The sequence below is a fragment of the Leptinotarsa decemlineata genome, unplaced genomic scaffold (assembly GCF_025532065.1).
Source record: "Leptinotarsa decemlineata unplaced genomic scaffold, Ldec_3_MD MMD2_tig00004204_RagTag_RagTag, whole genome shotgun sequence".
Classification (NCBI taxonomy): Eukaryota; Metazoa; Arthropoda; class Insecta; order Coleoptera; family Chrysomelidae; genus Leptinotarsa; species Leptinotarsa decemlineata.
This window is the reverse complement of record NW_027412603.1, coordinates 547206-573176: the sequence shown is the minus strand read 5'-3', so window position 1 is coordinate 573176 and position 25971 is coordinate 547206. Positions and strand designations below refer to the sequence as shown.

The following is a 25971-nucleotide window of genomic DNA, read 5'->3' as shown; positions in this document are numbered from 1 at the left end:
GGGGATATGGCCAACTTCTCTCAAAAAATCAGTCGTCATCCCGATACACAAAAGTGGGGACAAAAACATTGTTACCAATTATAGACCCATTTCACTGATAACAAATCTATCAAAAATATTGGAGAAATTATTGAAAACCAGACTCTTATCTTTTATAAATAAATTTAAACTTCTTTCTTGTAAACAATTTGGCTTTAGAGAACAAATCTCCACGGTGGATGCTATCCTATACATCACAGAGAAAATACACCAAGCTCTGGAAATGGGAACTCCATGTCTTTGCTTATTCATAGATTTAAAAAAAGCATTTGATACTGTCAGCCATAAGCTACTCCTAGAGACACTAGAAAAAATAGGAATAAGAGGTAATTGTTATAACCTCATTGAAAGCTATCAGAGTGAAAGGACACAGAAAGTGAAAATTGGTGATGATTCAAGTAACTCAAAAATCATTGAATATGGAATACCGCAAGGCACAGTCCTGGGTCCATTGTTATTCAACCTATATGTGAATGAATTGTTCTCAGTTGCTAGTAAAGGTGACATCGTAGGATATGCTGATGACAACGTTATCTTTTATCAAGCTCCAACATGGCAGGAACTAAAAAATACTACAGAAATAGATTTCAAATTTATTAAAGAATGGTTCGATAACAAACTATTGAAAGTCAACTTCGAAAAAATTCACGTTCTTCCTTTCAGTTGTAACAAATCTGGCATCCCTCCTTTTCGCCACCTAGAAATAAATATAGATGGAAAAATGTTGAAACTGAATACTACAACTGTAACAAAATATTTAGGAATATATCTGGACACACATCTTAAATGGGATTATCATATAAAATACGTGACCAAAAAACTCCAAACCATTTTATATAAATTCAAATATCTGAACACTTACTTACCCATAGAAGAAATTAAAGTAATATACTCCTTTCTCGTAGAAAGTCATATCCGATATGGTATTGAAGCCTGGGGTGGTGCGCTTAAAATCCCATCTCAATCGACTAGAAGTGATACAGAGACGGTTCTTGAAATTAATGCTACAGAAAAGCTCTAGATACAACTCTGATAGCCTCTACGAAGAAATAAAAATCATGGATATCAGGCAATTATTTTACCTTTGTGTGAATATGAAATACCACTTTCAAAAACATAAAGCTGATATTCCTAACCATGAATACAATACTCGAAACCGTAACAAACACATCCTACCGCATGCTACAAAATCAAAAACTCAAAGAGCATACTCTTATGTTTCAATAAAAATTCATAATACCCTACCAGGAGAAATAAAAAAATGTAAAAGTAAACAAAACTTCAAGAAAAAGTTAAAGAAATATATCAATGAAAATGAAAGGAATATGATCTCCCAACTATTTGAACCCTAGTGGAATACAACCAATGTATGTCATTTAACTTTTTTGTATTATTTGAATTGTATTCTTTATAGAATTCAAGCTGACTATATATATATATATATATATATATATATATATATATATATATATATATATATATATATATATATATTAGTTTTAGAGTTGTATATTTTTAAAATTTTACCATTTAATAATTTTTATACATATATTTTTCCTTTTTTATTTGTCTATTTATCTGTTAATTTCAAGGAAACAAGTACTTTTTACTTATCCTTAATCACTTGTTCACTCCATGCAATTGTATTATTCATATATATTCATATATTGTTTTTTTTTACTGTGAATAAAGTGTCTATTATTATAATCTGACGCATGCGTATTCTGTATTACTGTTTCTGTTTTATGTTCATGCAACGTACAAACAACATAACCTGCAAAAATCGTTATAAAATAAATTATGTATTTGGTGGCGCAGGAAAAATTGGGAATTCTTTAAGTGAACCTATAATAAGAACATCTTTAATTACAGAAATTAATTATTGCGGTGACCTCCCAGTTCCATGTTGATAAGTAAATAGAATAGAGATATAAAATACTGCAACCTTCTTTTACTCTCCAGAAATACACTTGAATAGATTTATTTTTAAAGAATTGAAGGGTTATATTTTTAGGAGTGACATTCGTTGTGGAATGTTTGAAGTATATATATATATATGTATACTTCAGTGTTCATTTAGAAGTATTTGTTTCGAAAGAATTTTTTTTTCTTTCGTGTAATTCAATGTTTATTAGAAAGTAGCTGTTTCAGGAGGGCATTCTTTCAGTTTGTGTCTGAAAGTTACTTCTTTGCATGATCTACACATCCATGTATAGAGTTACTTATTTTCAAATTGATTACTTCCTTCCTTTCTTTGGAAGATTCCCTCATCCCCTTTTTTTGTATTAAGATGGAGTAGTAGAAAGCCAAAAACTTTCTTTCCCAAATTATTTTTAAAGGTTATGTTGAAATTCAACGCCAAACTTCAGTTGAACTATCAGCTGTTCCAATCAGAAATTTCAAATTAATCAGAAACCAATATTTACCAGACATGCGCGTTGTCAACGATTTACAAACAGTTGGAAATCTGTTTGTGACTCAAGGTTGGAACGAACCTAATAAGAATGAAGAGTGTAGGAATCGTAACTTTTCGTATCCCCCACAAATTTTTAAAATAATTTTTTCATCTAGTACTGTTGACTATAAATCAATACTATTTATGAGCACGATTTCAGTATTATCATGAAAATATAGTTGAGAATTTATTTTGCACAGTTTTCCACAGAATATCTTTTAATTCAATATAAAAATCTTCAGGTTGAAGATGAACACTCCTGAAGATGCCCGCATCATGTCTTGGTGGGATTATGGCTATCAGATAACAGCAATGGCTAATCGAACCATTCTGGTAGATAACAATACTTGGAATAATACGCATATCAGTAGAGTGGGTCAGGCGATGGCCAGTACTGAAGAAAAAGCTTACGAAATAATGAAAGAACTTGATGTTGATTATGTGTTGGTTATTTTTGGTGGACTTACTGGATATTCATCAGATGATATAAATAAATTTTTATGGATGGTTAGAATAGGTATGAATTATTTATTTCAATTGAATTTCCTGTTATTGGATTCCTGAATATTTTTTTAGGTGGAAGTACTGATAGAGGAGCACATATCAAAGAATGGGATTATTATTCACCCAGTGGAGAGTTCAGAGTGGACAAGGAAGGTTCTCAAACATTGTTAAACTGTCTAATGTACAAAATGTGTTACTATAGATTTGGACAAGTCTATACTGAAGGTAAATTTAATAATGCAGCTCGATATTTATTCTGCAATACTGCTGTCACCCATGTTATGCTTCAAGGATTGATAATAATGATGAGTATTGGGTTGTTTCAAAAGTTTTGCCTTTTTTTATAAGTCTGCTTTCAACAGTGATATCTCAGTGAATACTTATTCAATTTAATCGAAACAAGCGCCATTTGAATCAGTGCACTTTTGCCAACACAATACCAGTCGATTAATTCAGTCAGCATAAAAATTGGTTGCAGAACTTCGACGCCTAATTCGTTTAATTTTTGGACGGTGATTTGTGAAACGTGCGGATGTTTCTTCCATTTCTTCACAATAGAACTCTGCTGTGATGGTTTGGTCCCTTTGCAGACAGTTATAGTGAATCACACCAGCCACTGACCACTGTACAGTAACCATTGTGTTTTTTTTTGGTTAGTTTTCGCCTTTGGGAAGTCCCTGAGTGACTTGTAATAAACTCACTTCAGGTTCATTTATAAGGAACGGAATGAAACGACTTCGTAGAAAAACTTCCTCTATTCAGAACAACTCAAATTGATCTACCTTGTTTCAATTACATGATCCTCGTCGTAATCCTTCCCTATCTCAATGTTACATAATGTTTTAATAACATAAGATCGGCATACATCGAAAAGAGCTGTCCTGGCACGTATTAGGTGTTCTAATTAGAATATTGTTTATTTCTCAATTTGTTATTGTTCCACATTATTTGCTATACCAGTACATCTCCCCCCGATGACGAAAAAAAAATTTTAAACAATATTTTTTTTTTTCATTCAATAAACAATTTTGTCCTATTTTTGTGTATTTCTACCAGCTTATTATCTATTCTAACTACAACATTTGGATCTTTATCTTCTACTATAATATAAGGACCTTTGAAGATAGGATCATACTTATTTGAAGATGTGTTCCTTACTAATATCTTATCACCTATCCTAACATTAACAGGATTAATTTTAATATCTAGTTTTTGTTTTCGTAACGATTTTGATACCATTAAATTATTTCTCGCGTCATTCCAAGCTGTTTGCAATCTAAATTTTAACTGAATTGGGTAATCATCGAAATTATATACAGGGTCGACTTGTGTAGCAATGCTCGATGGTACTCGGCTCATTTTGCCGAAAACCAATTCGTATGGACTATACCGAGTTTCCGTATGCACTGTATTATTATATGCAAAACACCAATATGGTATCCATGAGCTCCAGGTGTCTGGATGCTCTGATGCATGTATGCGTAAATAATCACCTAGATTTTTATGTGTGTTTTCCAATGCTCCAATGGTTTCGTGATGATACGCCGTTGAATTCAGCTGTTCGATTTTTAGCAGTTTGCACGACTCTTTGAAGGTCGACGCTAGAAATTCAGTGCCTCTGTCTGTCACAACTTGTTCTGGAATACCAAATCGTAAAATAAAATTTTCTACGAATGATTTCGCGACTGTTACTGCCTCTTTATTTTCTAATGGATACCCTTCTACGAATTTTGTTAACTCACATTGCAACGTCAAAATGTATCGGTTATTTTCCCTGTCTTGGTCTAAAGGGCCCACCAAGTCAAGAAAAACTTTCTGAAACGCTGAGGTAGCCGTTGTGGTTATTTTCATTGGTTGCCGATGCGGTCTTGAGTACTTATATCTCTGACAGTCATCACAACGTTTTACAAAATTTTCGATATCCTTTCGGAGACCAGACCAAAAGTAAAGTTTTCTAATATTGTTATACATGCGATTAATTCCAGCATGCCCTCCCGTTGGTAACATGTGGTAATCGTTCAAAATTAATTGCTGGGTTTCCTTCCTAGTTATGTGTTGCTGAGCTTTTATTATATTTATTTTTATACCTGCCTTTCGAATTTCATTGGGAATTTCCAAAATGTTTTTTAATAACGATGCGCATCTATCTTCTTTTACTATAACTAATTCTGGAATTCCATATTCTTGGCAAATTTCCTTCAGGTCTCTCAACGATGCACCGAATGCAGTCGCTGATCGAGATTCATCCTGATTCATATAAATAGTATTTGCCTTTTCATCATATAATATATTCCCTTTTATTTTACACTCAGAACGTTTTTTTCTTTGAAACTCAACTTTCGACAAAGGATACAACTGAACAAATTCTTTAGGTGGTTTCAATAATTCTACGACACCAGGATGATCAGGCCTGTTATCGAAAGAGATATTGGACTTTTCCCGTGAATTGTTGCCCAATTTCTTCGTTTGTGCCCTTGTCACGACATTCATGACTTGACAGGAATTAACTGACATTTCTTTCAGTTCGTCGGAGTCAATTTTTATACGACTTAATGCATCAGCCGTTACATTATCTTTTCCTTTAACATAACTTATTGTAAAATCATATTCTTCTAGTGTTAACCTAAATTTCGTTAGTCTACTTGAAGGATTCGTCATACCGAAAAGATATAATAATGGTTTATGGTCTGTAAGGATAATGAACTTTTTCCCGTAAAGATAAGGACGAAATTTTTTCACACTCCAACAAATAGCAAGTAATTCTTTCTCTATCACACAATAGTTGACTTCAGCTTTATTCAGCGATCTGCTGGCGAACGCCACCGGCTTATCATCTGAATTTGACAGAACTGCTCCGATAGCCAAATTTGAGGCATCGGTACGTAATTTAAAAACGTTTGATTCCGAAAAATCAGGATATGCGAGAATTGGTGGTTGTACCAGCGCCTGCTTTAGCGTTTCGAATGCTTTTTGACATTCTTCGCTCCAAGCGAATACTACACCCTTTTTTGACAATCTGTTAAGCGGTGCTGCGATATCCGCGAAATTCTGAATGAACTTCCTATAATAGTTCGCAAATGCTACAAACCGTTTAGTTTCATTCGAGTCTTTTGGAACCGGAAATTGCTGTATAACACGTATTTTTTCAAAATCTGGAGATATTCCTTCAGATGAAATCACGTGACCCAGATACAATATCTGTTTTTTCAAGAATTCGCATTTGTAAGGATTTAGTTTTAAATTGACCTGTCTCAATCGCTGCAAAGTTTTTACCAAATTCCGATTATGAACTTCCAAATTATTCCCGAAAACTATCAAATCGTCCAAATAAATGAAACATCTCTCATAATTTAACCCTGACATTGCTATGGTCATCGCTCGAGAGAAAGCACTTGGACTCAGTTTCAACCCCATCGGTAATCTCGTCATTTGATACTGACCTTTATCGGTTGTGAAACTTGTGTAAGCTCTAGATGTTGCATCCAATTCAACCTGATAATAGCCCTGAGATAAGTCAAGATGTGAGAAGTACATCGCTCCGGAGAGTGAGTCTAAAATTTCATCTATGCAAGGTAATGGAAATTTGTCATCCTCAATGCGTTTATTCAACAGACGGTAATCGATAACTATCCTCCATTGTTTATTACCCTTACTATCCTCTTTTTTCGGTACTATTAACAATGGTGCCGACCATTCGGACCTTGTTTCCTCTATAATTCCTTCTGACAGCATGTTGTCAATTTGTTTATTTATTTCCGCTTTCTGCGAATGCGGTAACCGGTATGGTTTTACGTATACCGGAATGGCATCCTTTTTTAAATGTATGGTCTGTTTACAGACATTTGTCACCGTCAGTGGGTCATTTTCAAAGCGAAATACGTCCGCATATTTTGCACAGATTTTATCAATAGCTATTTTTTCCTGCTTATTAAGACCTTTGGTATTTATGGAGTTGAGTAACTTATCTATACGCTCAACTGAAAAGTGTGTGTTTCCAAAAGTATGAACATCAAATTCTGAAATATTTTCAGTTTTGGGCCTAAAATTTTTCAAGTGTACCTCTTTATCCGTAATATTCAGAATTTTAACAGGTATAATGTGGTTGTGAGGCTTTGCGATAATTCCCGCAGTATAAACACCTTCTGAAATTTCTTCTGGTATGATAATACAATCATCTGAGTTATGTACTTGCAAATATTTAATAATTTCGCACCTTGGTGGAATCGTTATATAATTTTCATACTTGGATTGCAGTGGAATCGACAGTTTCCGATTGTTTATATATATAGAGAATGTGCATAATTCGTAGTTTAATATTGCAGAGTGCTTGACAAAGAAATCTGACCCAATAACACCATTCATATCACTACCAAAGTCATTCACCACATGAAATTCGTGACCTATCTTAACGTCAGATAGTTCTAATGTAATATTAGCCGAGCCTTGCGTGAAGACAAAACCCGCTATGCCGTTTATTTTGATTCTATTTGTCGTATCGACAAACTGATTTTTATTTATACATGATGTAAAAATTACGCTTACCGAAGCACCCGTATCCAATAAAAATTTCAACTCACTTTTTCCGTTTTTCATACATACATAATTAAGACCATTCATACTTAAAACCTTATAATCACCTACATTCTCACTGACTCGACCGAAAAAACTGATTAGCTTGCGGGGAAGGGTTGTTTAATTCAGCATCCTGAGCGTTTTCCATAAAAAACCCTCTTCGAGATGGACTGAAAGTTTGGTTGTTGTGATTATTCCAACGCCCTCTAAAATTTCCGCGAAAATGTCCCTGGTTTCGACCCCTAAAATTATTTTTACTATGCAAACTACTTCCTCTGATCTTATTCGATTGTGAGTTATTGAATTGTCCGGTACTGAAATTTGGTCTTCCCCTATAATTCTGCTGAAATCCTCGACTCGTACGGTTGAAATTATTAAGTTTTGAGTTCCCTCGCATGTGAAACACCTGCGAAGAAGAGGTTGCACCTCCCGTACATTCCTCATCTACAGCTCCCGTTATAGCATCTTTCAAAGCGCTATAGTTCCTAGCTTTTATGACAGTTCCCAGATCGTGACTTCGCAGTCCGTTCGCGAAAGCATGAATTGCCAGTTTTTCGTTCGCAACTTTAAGAATTTTCATTGCCTCGACATTTCCATCGGCTTGCGCTATTGTCAAATCGACCAGTAATTCCTCGATTGATTTACCAAATTCATTCACTGATTTATGTTTTTGTTTTGCGTTATGTAATTCAACTGATAAACTTGCGGCAGAATGCTTTGTCAACAAGTGTGTTTTGATGTCTTTAATTAAATCAGTATTAGACGGATATGACGACTCTAATCTCATCTTTGCACTTTGTGACAATCTAGTTTTAAGGACATAGTTTGTTAGTGTTATTTTTCCATTATCGTCTAAAAGACTATCGTATAATTCAATGGCATCTATTAACTGTTTTACAGATTCCTCCGAATTGTCGGTTATAGGCAATAAGCTTGACGCTATTCTGAGATCAAATTTTTCACCCATTATTGTAAAACTTCTAGTAATTTCTGTAATATTAGCTAATCTAGTCTCTAAGGTATTTCGAATATCGACTAATAATTTGTTTGAAGATTCAACACATAACTTAACTTTTTGAATTATATCTGCATCTTTAGGGCCCGCATTGAATTTATTTTTCACTTCATTTAACTCTGATTCAATCCTATTTAATTCTTCAAACTTGCGATTTATAGCTTTTAGATCGACTCGCCTCTCTTTGCTATCTTTATTTAAATTCCTATTAAAAAACTTTGAGTTCTTCAAACGAGTATCTAAATAAGTCTATGATGCTCATTTGCTACGCTAAAGACGAAAATAAATCGATATATTGATACACAAACTTATACTAAATAAATACGACCTTAAAATGTCTTTCCATGTGTCATCCAATTTCCACTCTACTTGTTGTTGGTTTTCACTTTGGAATGCGTGAACCACCCATGAAATTCGTTTTCTTCTCACTCCTTACGCCTATACCAACTCCTGACTCCTCGTTATCTCTCTTCTTATCTTCTTTTCTAATGATTTCTGGCACCTCTTTATTAGAAATGCGCCGAGTGCCAAAATGAAACAGGCGAAAGCTACTATGCCTAGTACTTCGGAAACGGAGAACCCATTGCTAGCTGAAACTCCACCACTGTTCCCGGCTTGGCTTATGATTACTTCTTCTTTACTCTCTGTGGATCCCATGTTGGAAGATGTCAAATGCAACTCGTCTCTATTTCTCAGTATCTACCCGTTAATAACATACGTGGTAATCCTGGAATCATCCTGGCAGGATCGCCATGTAATAAACTCACTTCAGGTTCATTTATAAGGAACGGAATGAAACGACTTCGTAGAAAAACTTCCTCTATTCAGAACAACTCAAATTGATCTACCTTGTTTCAATTACATGATCCTCGTCGTAATCCTTCCCTATCTCAATGTTACATAATGTTTTAATAACATAAGATCGGCATACATCGAAAAGAGCTGTCCTGGCACGTATTAGGTGTTCTAATTAGAATATTGTTTATTTCTCAATTTGTTATTGTTCCACATTATTTGCTATACCAGTACAGACTCATCGTTGTCCAACCACTGTCCTGAACGTCTCCTGTTGCACAGGATCCACTTTTCATCACACGTGGCGATCCGATCCAAAAAAGAATCGTTTTTGTTGTGTAAAAGCAAAAAAGAACAGACCTGCCAGCCAGCCAAGTCAGTCAGCTGACTTGTGGCTCTTGTCCAAAACTGTATATTGGCCAAACAGGAAGAACATTTTTCCAACGAATTAAAGAACATAGGAGTAGTTTCGTAAATAGAAAGACCAATTCCACATTTGCAAACCATCTTTTAGCAGAAGGACATGAGTTTAATCATGAGTACGAGGTGTTACATTTAGAAGAGAAGAGTTTGAAACTTAATCTTCTAGAATGTTTAGAAATCAATAGATTCAGGAATTCGGGTAATTTACTGAATGATCAATTAGAACTCAATAACTCTCCGTTACTGAATATTTTTTCAAATTGTGGAAAATGGAACATAAGTGCAGGTAATTTAATTCGTTAGAAACTCAGGTAAAATATCAGCTACTTAAAATTCAGGTACTTCGTTTACAGGTACTTTGATTTCAGGTACTCCATAAACTATATACAGTGTCACCGATAAAGTCCGCATCAAATGGGAAACTTTTTTATTTATCGTTTTATGTGAAATTTGATTTTGGCAGTAGATTTTGCTTAAGAAATGATGTCAAATGGCGTCTACAAAATAGGTCACGTGATTTCCTTAACCTGTCAAAATTGACATTTAAAAAAAGAAACATCGAAAAATGACATTATTCTTCAAAATATCCAAAAATATCAAAGGATAAAAACATTTTCTTTTGTAATTTTATACCCACACACCAAGTTTCAAACCCATAATAAGTATTTTATATTTTCACTATTTTTCCGCATTCCTGCTTTTTCTACTTATCAAAATTTAAGCACACCTGTACTAAATCATTTATTTTAACTAAACTCGTCACCGAATTTCTTTTTTTGTAATATAATAATATTTTAAGAGCCTCTTTGATGTTAAAAACAAATTTTGAAAAATAGAAGTTGTCAAACTTAATGCAAAGTTCATCTAGTTTCAACGGGGCTTTCAAAACTATACAGTACTTGAGTTTTTTAATGAGCAAATGGCCTCACAATATGAATTAGAACAAAACATAACATTAGGAAACATCATTTCGTGATTCTTGAAGCCCATTCAATAAAAGAAAAAAAATTATAGTATTTACATTTACCTACTCCGCTAACAACACTAATTTAAAAAAACTGGGTAGGCTGTGAAAAAATATGAAACTACATAATGTGTTTTAGAAAACGTCACTGTCACTGAATAAATTAATGCCCGTTAGTTCAATGTAATGTATGAAAATTAAAATAATATGTTATCTTTACAAGAAAAAATTGAAATTGTGCTAATTTGTGGTGAAAACACATTGCATCGACATGTAGCTGATATTTTTAACGCAAGACATCCTGGTAGACATGTACAGCAATCCACTGTAAGTAGGATTTTAAAAAAATTTAAACTGACTGGTTCAGTTGAAAATACTTTTTAAAAACGTCATAATCCATCACGCAATAATGATGAGGTTCAGTTGGCTGTCTGCCTGGATGTTATCGAACAGGGAAAATCAAGTATTACCAATATTGTAGATAGAACTGGCGTTAAAAGAGAAAGCGTAAGAGCAATTTTACATAAAAATAAATTCAAACCCTACAAACCCAAATTTATAAATACCTTAAAGGAAAGAGATTTCGATGTTCGACTAGATTTCTCTTTCTGGTACCAAGGAGAAGTAGAATTAAACAGAAAATTTCCTTACAAAATCCTATGGACCGACGAAGCTACCTTCACATCGAACGGCGTAGTCAGTTCCCAGAATTGTAGGTGGTGGGCTCAGGAAAATCCTCATTTTGTGATAGAATGTCGGGACCAATATTCATTTAAAACAAATGTGTGGTGCGGTGTTTTAAATAATCAGGTAATGGGACCATTCTTTTTTAGAAACAATTTAACTTCTCAGGATTATTTGCAATTTATAAATACTGAGATCAGTGATATAGTGGACAATATGCCGGTTGAAATAAGACACAGTCTGTGGTATCAATGTGACGGGGCTCCTATTCATAGTTCAAGACAAGTCAAAGAGAAACTATTAGAAATGTTTAGGGGCAAAGTTATTGGGCGAAATATGGAGCAAATATGGCCGCCTAGGTCGCCAGATTTAACCCCACTAGATTTTTTCTTGTGGGGTTACTTAAAACAAATCGTTTATAAACAAAGACCTTTTCGTGACGTGAATCACCTAGAAACTGTTATTAGAAACTCTATTTTAAACATAAACCCTGTGAGTATCAGCAATTCAATAAAAGATGTATCAAGAAGGACAATTATCTGCATAGAACGCGATGGAAGACATACAGAAATGTAGTGTATTTAATGTCGTGAGTCTTTTTTCGTGTTTTTTTGCTATTAGGTATAGGTACATGTTTATTTTCAGTTCCTTTTAATTAAGATTAAATTCCACTGTATTTTTTGTTAAAAAAACAATAAACACTCTAAGATATTGTTTCCTAATGTTCCGTTTTGTTCTAATTCATATTGTGAGGCCATTTGCTCATTAAAAAACTCAAGTACTGTATAGTTTGGAAAGCCCCGTTGAAACTAGATGAACTTTGCATCAAGTTTGACAACTTTTATTTTTCAAAATTTGTTTTTAACATCAAAGAGGCTCTTAAAATATTATTTTATTACAAAAAAAAAATTCAGTGACGAGTTTAGTTAAAATAAATGATTTAGTACAGGTGTGCTTGAATTTTGATTAGTAGAAAAAGCAGGAATGCGGAAAAATAGTGAAAATATAAAATACTTATTATGGGTTTGAAACTTGGTGTGTGTGTGTATAAAATTACAAAAGAAAATGTTTTTATCCTTTGATATTTTTGGATATTTTGAAGAATAATGTCATTTTTCGATGTTTCTTTCTTTAAATGTCAATTTTGACAGGTTAAGGAAATCACGTGACCTATTTTGTAGACGCCATTTGACATCATTTCTTAAGCAAAATCTACTGCCAAAATCAAATTTCACATAAAACGATAAATAAAAAAGTTTCCCATTTGATGCGAACTTTATCGGTGACACTGTATATATATTTAGTATTGAATGTGTAGAATTAGTTGAAAGACACGCCAGATGAAGCCATTGTATGGCGAAACACGTGTTGCGTTTTTGTAAAACAATTTAGTGAAAATCTCACAATAACGTGTTTTTGGAATACGTTACTTAAGCATTGCCAAATGCGTGGTTAATTTTTCAGGCTATTTCGGCAGAGCTTTGGTTCAATTTGAAAAAATATGACATTCAAACGAGCAAAACTTATGAAACAACCTAATAGTTAGCCTAATCAAATTCAACAATTTTTTATTTAAAACTCAAAATACAACTGGACAAATATTGAACGAAAGTCATTTTTTGTGGATGATTCAGTTTTTATTAACCATTTTTGGCTCACAGTCTGAAAAATTGTAGTAATGAAGAGGTTACACAGGTGCAAATAAGTTACACAGGTGCAAATAAGTTACACAGGTGCAAATAAGTAACTGTATAAAGTCAGAATATTTTTGGCATTAAAATTAAAACAAGGTCCCATACAGGTAAACCATCCAGGCGTACCAACCATACAGGTATACCAACCTAAATTAATTTGACAATTTTGCCTTATCTATTATTTTACAATATATGTGTATATAAAACAATTTTCAGCTATATAAAAATTAATTTCACAATATTGCCTATCCAAATTTGGATAGGCAATACCAACCATACAGGTTGATACACCTGGATGGTTTACCTGTATGGGATACAGGTAAACCATAGCATAAATAGGGTTATCTCGCATTATTTTCTAGTTTTAATCTTCCTCTTTGAAGATGATCACTTGGTGATTGAAACACGTCTCCAGGTGTTAAAAATAACGATTTGGTGTTGGGAAAAAACTCCAGTAATATTCATGTGGTTCATTGGCGATCATTTTAGTTCTATTCCTTTTTACTTGATGGTCCCCATAGGATCGAAATCGTTGAATGTCTATTTTTGACGTAAAGACTGATTTATAACCATGATAACTTTCACCATTTCTGTAAATGCAATGTTATGTTTTTTATGTGTTGATATGCTCTGTATGTGTGAGGATAGATCTTAGTATATTTTGTGTTTTGTAAGAGATTCTAAACATACATATTATGATCAAAAGGTGTATGACAATGTTTTATGGCGAATTTACTTAGTTTGGACTTCCATTGTCTAATCTGTTTGAAAAAAATCTGTTTTTCCGTTAGTCAGCTGTCGCCCCCATACGAACGACAACTCTCAGAAGTTGAGAAACTTGTGCGAGCTAAGGACTAACGAGGTCTTACCTTTTAACGTGTGATTCCTAACACGGTTCCAGAATCATCCCAGCTTCAACCAGATAAATTATCTCGAGAAAAATATCTTGTCGAGACGGGAATCGAACCCACGGCCTTCCGATCGTGAGTCGGGCGCACTACCACCGCGGCCAATTCCTAATATTATATAAAATGATTTGAAATCCCTGAAGGAATCAGTGAAATTGAAAATAATGGCTGAAGATAACAATTATATTAAGTAAAAAAAAAAACGTTGAATTGAAATTACAATAAAATAAAATATAAGCAATAATTGAAAATTGAACAATTAAGAAGAAATAAAAATTGAAAGATTTCAAGCCAAGTTACTTCACAACGTTTCGATTGTTATTATCCACAGTCGTTTTCGGGTGATGATAATCATCACCCGCAGACAATTATTCAAGGGCAGAAGTAGTATCAAACAGTATAACCCAATGAAGCCGATCAAGCGTGGATACAAATTATGGTGCATGGCAGATCAAAGGGGCTGTATTATGAAATTCGACGTATATCAAGGCAAAAATCGATCAGAAACTGATAAGTTTCCGGGATATGGTCTTGGAGAAAAAGTTGTTCTAACTCTAACTGAAAATGAATGGGGAAAGAACAGGAAAGTGTATTTCGATAACTTTTTTACATCCATTCCTCTTCTGGAAATGGCCTGTGGAACTATACGTCAAACTAGAAAATTCATGCCAAAAAATTTGATACCAGATAAAAATATGAAAAGGGGTGACTACGACTTTAGGCATTCCAATTTAGATATTGGTGTTTTCAAATGGAAGGACAGCAAACCTATTTTCTTTTGCTGTAATTATCACGGAAGCGAAGAAACAAGTGTGAAACGGAAGCATAAGGATGGTACATCAATCGATGTCATCTGTCCTTATATTGTAAAAGATTATAATGAAAATATGGGCGGCGTTGACCACGCTGATCAACTTCGTGCTGCCTATGGTTTATCTAGACGGTCAAAAAATGGTGGCACCGGTTATTCTGGGGAATGCTTGATATTAAATAATAATAATAATAATTTTTTATTATTTCCTTGTTAAAAAGTACATTGTTATACGTACAGTGACAAGGAAAACGTCTGAGGGTAGGACACGTTACAGAGTATAATGTTTGTATTAATCAATAATCTAAAAATATGATACATATAGGTATATACATATAATTATTTGTTTGGCTTAGATTATGTAAAAAAAATAACTATAAATAAATGAATGTCAATTTTATCACATAGTTGTGATATTTTGTCATTAAAATATAAAAAAAACAGTTTAAAATTCGTCAAGTGTGTAGCAATTTTTTTCAATAAGTGCCTTTTTCAGTCTTGATTTGAAAATGTTAAGATTTGGTGATATTTTAATTGATTCTTCTAATTTATTAAACATTTTTGGTCCAAGATAAAGAAAACTTTTCTGATAAAGAGTTGTTCTATGAATATTGGGCATCAGTTTGCCTCTAGAACGAGTTGGATAATTATGTTGCTGGAAAGGTGTATTATGCTTGTTTCTATAAACGTATATACACAATTCATAAATATAGAGACCAGCAACAGTTAGTATCTTGAAATTTTTAAAAGCATTTCTACATGATTCTCTCCAACCAATACCGGCAATGATTCTTACTGCATATTTTTGCAAAATAAATATTCTTTCAGCAGCAGATCCGGTACCCCAATTCAAAATTCCATATCTCAAGTGGCAGTTTATGGTCGCGTAGTATAAGCTCAGTAAAATCTCTTTACTACAAAAATTAGCCATGAATCTCAGAGCATAGCAGTTTTTTCTCAATTTTATACAGAGGGTCTCAATATGAGGAGTCCATGTGAGTTTGTAGTCCAAGGTGACGCCTAACATTTTTGTAGAAGTACAAGATTCAATTGGCAGATCCCCATTTTCATGGATAACAAAATGTTCGGGCCACTTACTAATTGTGAACTTCATCATCACAGTTTTAGATGTATTTAGTGTTAGGTGATTTTTTTCTGCCCATATGTTTACTTGTTTATGTACATCCTGGGTTCTTTCCTGTAGGGTCGTTACATCAATTTCCTTCACTATGAAATTTGTGTCATCTGCATACGCTACTGTGTGAATAGTTGACAATCCTTGAAAATATTTCATCAGGTCATTTGCATATATCAAAAATAGTATAGGTCCAAGGATTGATCCCTGTGGGACACCCTGCCTAATGGTTGCCAACTGACTGAGAGTGTTTCCAACACTGACACGTTGCCCTCTATTTTCCAGGTAGGATTTCATTAAATCTAGGGCAACTCCTCTTACACCATATCTTTCCAATTTCTCTAATAGCAGGTCATGATTAACGCAATCGAAAGCTCTGTTGTCATTAACTCTTACATTGCCTACTGTCAACTTTTTCCATTAATTAGATTACTCGAATATCGAAGATCGATAGTGCAAGGCTTGACGAGTTATTCACAATTGTCCAAGGGAACGAAAAGAAAATCTTCCGAACAAAATTCTACCATGAACGCACCACCAAAACGCCGTAAGACTAACTATTCCGTAGTAAACGACGTGAGGTTAGCAAATAAAGGTGTTCATTGGATAATATATGTTCAAACTAGAGGTAGATGTGAAGTATGCAGCCAGGAAGGTATACAATCTAGACCTCATTCCAAGTGTTCCACTTGCAACATTCATCTTTGCAGTAATGAAAAGAATTGCTTCAATAGATTTCATGAAATACAGATATAATTATGTTCAGCTATGTGATAATTTTTAATAAAATAAGCCAATTTCAATTTTTTTTTGTTTTGGTACCATTGCAGCTGTAGGTACTCAAGAGTATCGCAAATTTTTTTCAAAGAAAGAGAATTCGTAAAATTTTCAAAAAAATTAAACCCTCATTTTCAATCACCTAAGTAATATAACTACAAAAAAAACAAATATTTTCGAATATTTCAATACTCCGGCAACTAAGGGTTAAAAATGATGCCAAATGACATGCATATGACCGATCAAGTGATTTTTCTTCCCTGTCCAATTTGACATTTTTTCCAAAAAATGTTCAGAAAAGCAGTTATTGCTCGAAATTTCAAAAATCGGTAAAGAGAAAAGATGATTGTTTTTTCATTTTTTACCCATATACCAATTTTTATCTCTCTAGTACAAATTTAGTTTTTTTACAGTTTTTCGAAAATTTGACATTTGTCGATTTCTCAAATTTAGCCAAACCTCAACAAAGTTAGTGCTTTATGCCTAACTTATCTTTCCAACGCATTTTTATTACCAATTGCAATTCTAAATACAACTTATTTCGCAAAAATTTAAAACACCAGAAAAAATTATGCCAAAAGTGATGCAAAGTTGATACAGTTTTTAAAAACAGATAAATATTTCACTTTATTTCTACTTTTTGCAAAATAGCTTGTTACATAAGCATAATTAAAAAACAATATCAATGAGAAGTCAATAATTTATTCTTTACTGCACTTTTCAAACAGTTAAACTTTGATTTACTAATTACGAAAAATTACAACGAAATTAAACTAAGGGTACTGTGGAAACAATTGAACTGAACTGAATAAGCAAAATATTTTATTGTCATATGACATTTGTTGAATAACTCACAATAGTATTTATCAGTTTTAGATTTAAAATAGTTTATTCGTTGTCTAGTGTATTGTTAAAAATGCTGAATCTTCAGGAGAAAATTGAAATCGTTTTAATATGCGGCGAGAATACCGGTCACCGACAAGTAGCTGATATTTTCAATGCCAAACATCCTGCAAGAAATATTCATCAGTCAACAGTTAGTAGGATAATAGCTAAGTTTAAATCTACTGGCTCGGTTGAGAGTAATTTTAGAAAAGCACATCAGCCTTCTAGACATACTGAAGAAGTGGAATTTGAAATATGTTTGGATGTCGCAGAACATAAAAAAAAAGTATTCAAGATATTGCAGATAGAACAGATGTTAACCGAGAGAGTGTACGACGTATTTTACACAAAAATAAATTTACGCCTTATAAACCGAAATGTATCAATACATTAAAAGAAAGGGACTTCGATATGCGCTTGTATTTTTCTTTTTGGTTTCAAGGGGAAAAAGAAGAAAATTATCATTTTCCTTATCAAATTTTATGAACAGATGAAGCGAGCTTCTCTTCAAATGGCGTTGTGAGCTCGCAAAACTGCAGGTGGTGGGCAAAAGAAAACCCACATTTCGTAATCGAATGTCGAGATCAATATTCGTTTAAGACGAATGTATGGCATATTAAACGATCAAATTATAGGACCATACTTTTTTAGACATAATTTAAATTCTGCGGACTACCTACACTTTGTGAATACCGAACTATCTAAAGTTTTGGATAATATGCCCCTTCAAGTAAAAAATGTTGTGTGGTATCAGTGTGATGGTGCACCGATTCATACTACAAGGGTGGTTAAAGAGCGTCTTCTGGAAATATTTAGGGGCAAAGTAATCAGTCGCAATATGAAACACATTTGGCCGCCTAGATCTCCTGATATAACCCCACTAGATTTCTTCCTGTGGAGTTACTTAAAACAAAAGGTGTATAAGCAAAGACCTTTTCGAGATATAAACCATTTAGAGGCAGTTATTCGAGAATGTGTTGTAAGCACGAAACCCCGTAGTATAAAGAATGCAGTTAAAGATGTTTTAAAAAGAACAATTGATTGCATTGAACGTGGTGGAAGGCACACCGAAATGTGACTTTTTATTTTGTATTTCTATTGGTATTTACATGGTATAGGCATGGTATGTTTCGATTTGATTTAGTGTTCTTAATTTAAATTATAACTTTATTTTAACAGATGTTTGTTAGAATTTTTTACGGTTTAGTTTTCTAGGCAACAAAATCTAAATTGATTTCTGAAGTAATTTTGTTCATTCATACCTCATAAAAGATATTTAGTAAATGTGAAATTACTTTCGTATAATTCCTTCCCTTAGTTTAATTGCGTTGTAATTTTTCGTAATTAGCAAATCAAAGTTTAACTGTTTGAAAAGTGCAGTAAAGAATAAATTATTGACTTTTCATTGATATTGTTTTTTATTTATGCTTATGTATCAAGCTATTTCGCAAAAAGTAGAAATAAAGTGAAATATTTATCTGTTTTTAAAAACTGTATCAACTTTGCATCATTTTTGGCATAATTTTTTCTGGTGTTTTAAATTTTTGCGAAATAAGTTGTATTTAGAATTGCAATTGGTGATAAAAATGCGTTGGAAAGATAAGTTAGGCATAAAGCACTGACTTTGTTGAGGTTTGGCTAAATTTGAGAAATCGGCAAATGTCAAATTTTCGAAAAACTGTAAAAAAACTAAATTTGTACTAGAGAGATAAAAATTGGTATATGGGTAAAAAATGAAAAAACAATCATCTTTTCTCTTTACCGATTTTCGAAATTTCGAGCAATAACTGCTTTTCTGAACATTTTTTGGAAAAATTGGACAGGGAAGAAAAATCACTTGATCGGTCATATGCATGTCATTTGGCATCATTTTTAAAGCACAACCTAATGGAGATATCAAAAGTTGCTTGAAGAGATGAACAAAAAAAAATCCTATTTGATGCGGACTTATTGTGTGACACTGTACAGGGCTTTTCATGATGAGCGTTAATTGGCCGTTTCTGGCAAACTATTCAACGGATCAACCTGAAAATTCCACAGTATGCATAAGTCAATATGACCTACACGCCTAAAATATTTTAGACGAAGCGGCATTTTTGAGCTCTACATCCAATTTTAGATTAACTTTGTTCAGATATTTTGAAGCGTTTTCGAGATAAACTGTTTCAAACGGAAATTGACATGGTTTCCTTGTTCATCACTCATTTTTGTAAAACAGATTTTGTGTGATGTTTCTCAATTAGTCACAGATAATACAATGAAAAGGTAATTATTAAAATACTCCTCAACCATCGAATGAAACTTCTCTTCAAACAATAGTTTTATTAACGCTGAAACACGAACTGAAAATAATAAACCCATAAATTAATGAGTTAATTTAATCGTCAGTGTATTCACTGAGGTGGAGAGGTAGAGGTGGAGATGTGTTCAAACACATCTCCGCCTCTACTTAAACAAACATGTAATCTCTTCAAAAGATTGTCGTGTGTAGCGCTTCTGATCAAGTCTGGAGTCAAACTATTGAAACCAGTTGTAACTCTCGATTTCATATCTTCCATTGTTGTTAATGGAGTAGAGTTAACCATTATGGCACAAAATACATTGAATTGCCATCTTTCTTGAAAACCCCTTTGGCGGACAACATGGGGATTTTCTGGCGCCCAATAATGACTGTTGTGTCTATTGAAAACTCCATTTTTTGTGAACTTGGCCTCATCTGTCCATATGATATTCTCAAGGAAATGTTCATCCTCTTGAGTCTTGACAAGTAACCATTCAAATAATTCCACTCTACGAGGTAAATCAGTCTCTTTCAAATGTTGGGCACAGTAGAACTTATAGGGATGCCATTTATGCTTATTAAGAATTCGACAAATTGTCACGTAGGGTATATCTATCTCCTTTTCAGCCTCATGCAGAGAAGCATTTGGAAATGCATGAAAGTATCCCAAAACTGTTATACCATTGTCATCATCATCCACTTTAGTCTTCTTATGAATGATTTTTGGATGGAAGGTTCCATTCAACCTACAGTTTTTTAGTAGTCGATTTATCACATTATTATTCGGCTTCGGAAATTGTGGATATCTTTCATGAAATACTCGACATGTTCTACTTGCAATTCTATTGCACTCACCATAAATTATTAAAAAATTCAAGAAATCTTCATACCTGTAACCTAATCTTGACATTATTCTATTATAATTGGTAGCTATCAGCAAAACCACCAACGAAAGTCTGACGTTAAATAATTGGTTCATTTATTTTTCCAAAGCACAGTATTAAAAAATATTAATGTGTACTGTTGTACGTTAGAGACCAATACCTCAATGTATACAAATTGTAACTTTTTCTAAGGTAGGTACATACCAATTTTGAATTGACTGATCTGAGACAGTTAAAAAACTGGATCAAAAAGAAATATTACTAAGTGTAAAAAAAATTTATGAATATCCAAAATAAGTGATGGATTCAAAAAAACGAGCAAGAAAACCACGTCAGTTTCCGTTTGAAACAGTTTATCTCGAAAACGCTTCAAAATAGAAATAGTATTATCTGAACAAAGTTAATCTAAAATTGGATGTAGAGCTCAAAAATGTTGAAATATACAGGGTGTTCCAATTGAGTTCCACTCATTTTTTCATGAGATCAAAGTATCTGCATTTTTTGAAGCCCTAGTATGAGGCAAATAAAAATATGACTCGAAGTGAAGATCCTCATAGTATCACTCAACTCCATTTCAAATTTGATCGTTTTATTGCAAGAGAGTTCAAGATTATCAGCATTTATAAAAGTTCATGTTTGGTAAAAAAAATATCGAAATTAATTTATATCTTCTAAACGGTAATAGATAGGTATAGGGAAATAGTATATGAATTTGTTGACAAAGTGATAATGAATCATAATATGATATTATATACGGGGTGTTCCATTTGAAAAATCAAAGAAGCCGCTACTTTATAGTAGAAGCGTCAACGCCGCTTCGTCTAAAATATTTTAGCCGTGTAGGTCATATTGATTTATGCATAATGTGAAATTTTCAGGTTGATCCGTTAAATAGTTTGTCAGAAACGGCTAATTAACGCTCATCATGAAAAGCAATAACTGCTTTTCTGAACATTTTTTGGAAAAAATGTCAAATTTGACAGGGAAGAAAAATTACTTGATCGGTTATATGCATGTCATTTGGCATCATTTTCAAAGCACAACCTAATGGAGATATCAAAAGTTGCTTGAAGAGATGAACTGTATGAAGAGATGAACTGAACTGTATATTATGAATATATGAATTCATTTTGTCTGTTCAAATAATCCCAAAATATAAGATATTGACATCAGTTGTAAAATGTTTGGTGGTTGTTGGACTGGCTGGCGTTGCTGTTTGTCATGACATGTGGTTATCATTATTTTTGCTGAAATCATCTATAACTCCCTAGACAATGGTATGCACGTGGCAGGAATATTTTTTGACCTCTCACGTGCATTTGATTGTCTATCTTATGACTTTATTGAAACCAAACTTTTTAATCTAGGATTTAGGGGTGTATTTTTGCAATGGCTCAAACATTTTCTTTCAGACCGTACAATGTTGGTCAAAATAAAAGATACACTATCTGATCCTCAACCAATCAGTTCAGGAGTTCCTCAAGGCTCTGTCCTGGGACCGCTTATCTTTCTATTATTCGTCAATGATCTACCCAAATACTTCAACATCAACAACAATAGTCTCACTCTCTTTGCTGACGATACCTCGTTAGCGGTGTCAGCACACAGCCTAGAGGAATTAAAGTCATCAACGGAAAGGTTTATAACACACTTCTTAGATTGGTGCAAGTTAAACAATCTGATTGTTAACTTGAATAAAACAAAATTTATCCATTTTAGTTCTTCCATCGGTCTTGATAAACATCCTACTGTCTTTGATATTAGAGGGGTGGAATTGGTATCAACGAATTTCACAAAATTTCTAGGTATCTATGTGGATGATTGCTTAAGATGGTCTGAACACATTACAGTCACTTGTAAAAAAGTTAACCAAGCGTACTATGCTCTCTCCAGAATAAAACATTTTATGCCCTTGCATGCCTTGCTGGACGTATATTATAGCTTGGTCTACAGCCATTTAAGCTACAATGTGGTTCTTTGGGGATATGCCACCAACAAAGATAGGGTTTTTATTTCCCAAAAAAAAATTATCAGAAAATTATTTGATATCCCATGGAGAGAATCGTGCAAACAGCACTTCATATCATATCAAATCCTGCCATTCCCTTGTATTTACATATTTAAATGCTTATTATACATCCACGATAATTTAACAAAATATAACACAAATTCTTCTTACCACAGTTACTCAACCAGAAATGGAAAATTGTTAAGTATTCCTAGACACAGATCCTCTAAATTTGAACAGTCACCCAAATATATGGGAATAAAATTAATCAATCATCTACCTGATCACTTTAAAACCATGAGTTTGATGTCATTTAAAAGAGAAGTTAAAAATTTGCTCCTGTCTAAGGCTTATTACAGTGTCAGTGAATTCCTTTTAGACGACTTTAGCTGATTGCGGTCCAGACTTTCGTCCAGATTTTATTATTTTATTATACATCGAATTTTGACTAATCTTGTTTTTTTTCTTTATATTTTATACATTTTATACTTTAAAACTACTGAGACATTTTATCTTAATATATGTTTATTTTCTATTTTAACGTGTTGTACTGACATGTCCTATACGTTGTTAACGTCTCAAAGGATAAATAAATATTATTATTATTATTATTATTATTATTATTTTTATGTTCACAGAATTCCGGCAAAACTATGTTTTGTTGATCTCATTTCAATGTGGGTAAATTTGTTTTCCTGTGTTATAAACTATGTTTTATGTCATATGGTGAGTTTTTAATTATTTTAACAGTTCCAGTCAAAAAATTACTCTACTCACATATGACTGTTTAGATTCATTGTAAAATCTACAAATGAGATTGGATATGAATTTACTTTCAAAACATCTTTTCAATGATATTTATTCATCAAAATCTTTTGCAGTTTCGAAAACAATTTTCATTCTTCTGTATTTATACCTTTTTTCATTACTTGCATGAAGTTTTGATATGTTGTGGAAGTATCTATTAGTGTTAGTTTTCTTTCGATAAATATTTGTATCAAAATGATCAGATGATTTTTTCAACATTAAAGGAAGGAAGCTTACCATTTTGATCAATCTCTGGTGTGCACTTTATTATCGGTTTGTTTGAAGGTGATTAACAATGTTTCATGAATAATTTCATTAGTTCGGACTTCCATTGTCTGATATTATATAAAATGATTTGAAATCCCTGAAAGAACTAAAAAATAATGTATGTTATAAAATTATTAGCTGTTTTTTTCAATAGGAAATATTACTCAATACGGTAAGTTACTGATGAACAGAACATTTTTCTTCGAGACAAACATATTGATTCTACACAGTAACTTATCGGGTAAACTAGAAGTTTGCCCTTTTTATACCTTTACAAAGTTCTCCATTACTAATTTTTACTTTCAGATTGTGGAAGGTCAGAAAAGGTTAACAAAAACAACTTGACACTTTTTTTTTCAATTAGATTTAAAATTATTTCACTTGTAACTTGACTTCTAAACTTTGGTGTCACTCTCTAAATTTATCTCGGAACTAATATAACTGTTTAACAGTATTTTTAAAGTGTTTGAAGTTTTATAATGGTATCCATAATTATTTAATGCATTTCAGGTGGTAAACCTCCTGGCTATGATAGAGTGAGAGGAGCAGAAATTGGTAATAAAGATTTTGAGTTGGATGTTCTTGAGGAAGCTTATACCACAGAGCATTGGTTGGTTAGAATATACAAAGTGAAAGACCTTCCGAACAGGGGTGTTTAATAAGTCAGCTTGATGATTTTGTATTTTTTTTATATGTATATTAATAAAGTTTGGCCTTCAAAGAATTTTTTCCACAGTGTGTGCCTCTATCCAATGTGGTAAATTTTTATAATATATTAATTGAAAAACTGTGTTAGTATTGCCAATTAGGCATTAATAATAATAATCATTAAAGAAACCAAATTGAGAAACTACTTTCATAAAGTAACCTGTATTGAATTTAAGGAAAATTATTTTTTGGTGCTGTGCCATATGGTATCAATTGAATAGTCTCCTTCAAATTTGATTAGTATGATAATAATAATAATAATGTTTATTCAACATATTGATCATATGTATATAACAGAGATTGGGTAAATAAACGTAGGCATCACAGAATCAAAATTTTTGAAAAAATGTTCCTTGTGCCTGATATTGCCAAATTCTAAACTATGACTAAAATAAAAAATATGAATGTAAGAGTATTCTATACAATGAATAGATATAAAGTGTTAACTATAAATTAGCATAATTGAAAATAAACTATATACAGGGGGTCCCTGGACTTCCTCTTTTCCTCTCGGGAATGTATAGATGGGGTCAAAATATCACCAGTACTTCATATAACTTTTTTTCCTAAAATCCTTCGTTACCAAGTAACGGGCCCTCGAAGTTACAAAATGAAAAATGTTTTTCTTTGATACCTTTTCAAGTGAATATTCAAAATCATCCAAATTTTGGTAATTGACTAAACAAATGAATTCCTTCGATGAGCTTTCATGCAGGAGTCAGTTGTTTTGCTACAAAGTCAGGAACGGACTACCCCCGATGGTCCACACCCCAAAACTTTGAAATGACAGATATTTTTCAAGAAAATAAGGTTACCATTATTTGAAATGAATAATTATCAAAGCAGAAATAATAATGATAACGTTAATTCAACAACATTTATCCTGAGATGTCTACCATTATTCGAAAATATTAGTTTTTAAGGAAAATGGAAATGATAGGTAAAATGTTCATAACGAATTTTTATAATGCAAACACGTTTAACTAACGAAACTCAAGAGCCTCAAGAGCAAACAGAAATGAAAAATCCGCTACAGAAACTGCTCCATATGACCACCTTCTCTCTCTATACATTTTTTTAGTCTGCGAAGACACCCTCTCTGTACTTGAAATAGCATTCCAGGGTCGTTTCGTATGGCTTCACAATGTAATGTTATTCTATTCAACAATGCACCTCTTGTGTGAATAGGTGTAGGGTAAACAAGGCTTTTTAGATGCCCCCACAGAAAGAAATCCAATGGATTTAAATCCGGAGACCGCGATGGCCATGAATATGGCCCACCTCTACCAATCCATCTATTGTGGAAAATATGGTTCAGATGGTCACGCACAATCAAACTAAAATGAGGAGGAGCG

General features: G+C 33.0%; 1 protein-coding gene across 1 annotated transcript in view; it reads left to right on the top strand.

The window, feature by feature from the left end:
• Stt3A (Catalytic subunit 3A of the oligosaccharyltransferase complex) overlaps positions 1-24632 on the top strand; it is a 65742-nt gene extending 41110 nt beyond the window's left edge. The window contains exons 8-10 of the mRNA XM_074178620.1: positions 2737-3011; positions 3071-3223; positions 24419-24632. Coding sequence (XP_074034721.1) covers positions 2737-3011; positions 3071-3223; positions 24419-24567 — 577 coding nt within the window. The 3' untranslated portion in view covers positions 24568-24632. The remainder of the gene's footprint in view (positions 1-2736; positions 3012-3070; positions 3224-24418) is intronic.
• Positions 24633-25971: the final 1339 nt, after the last annotated feature.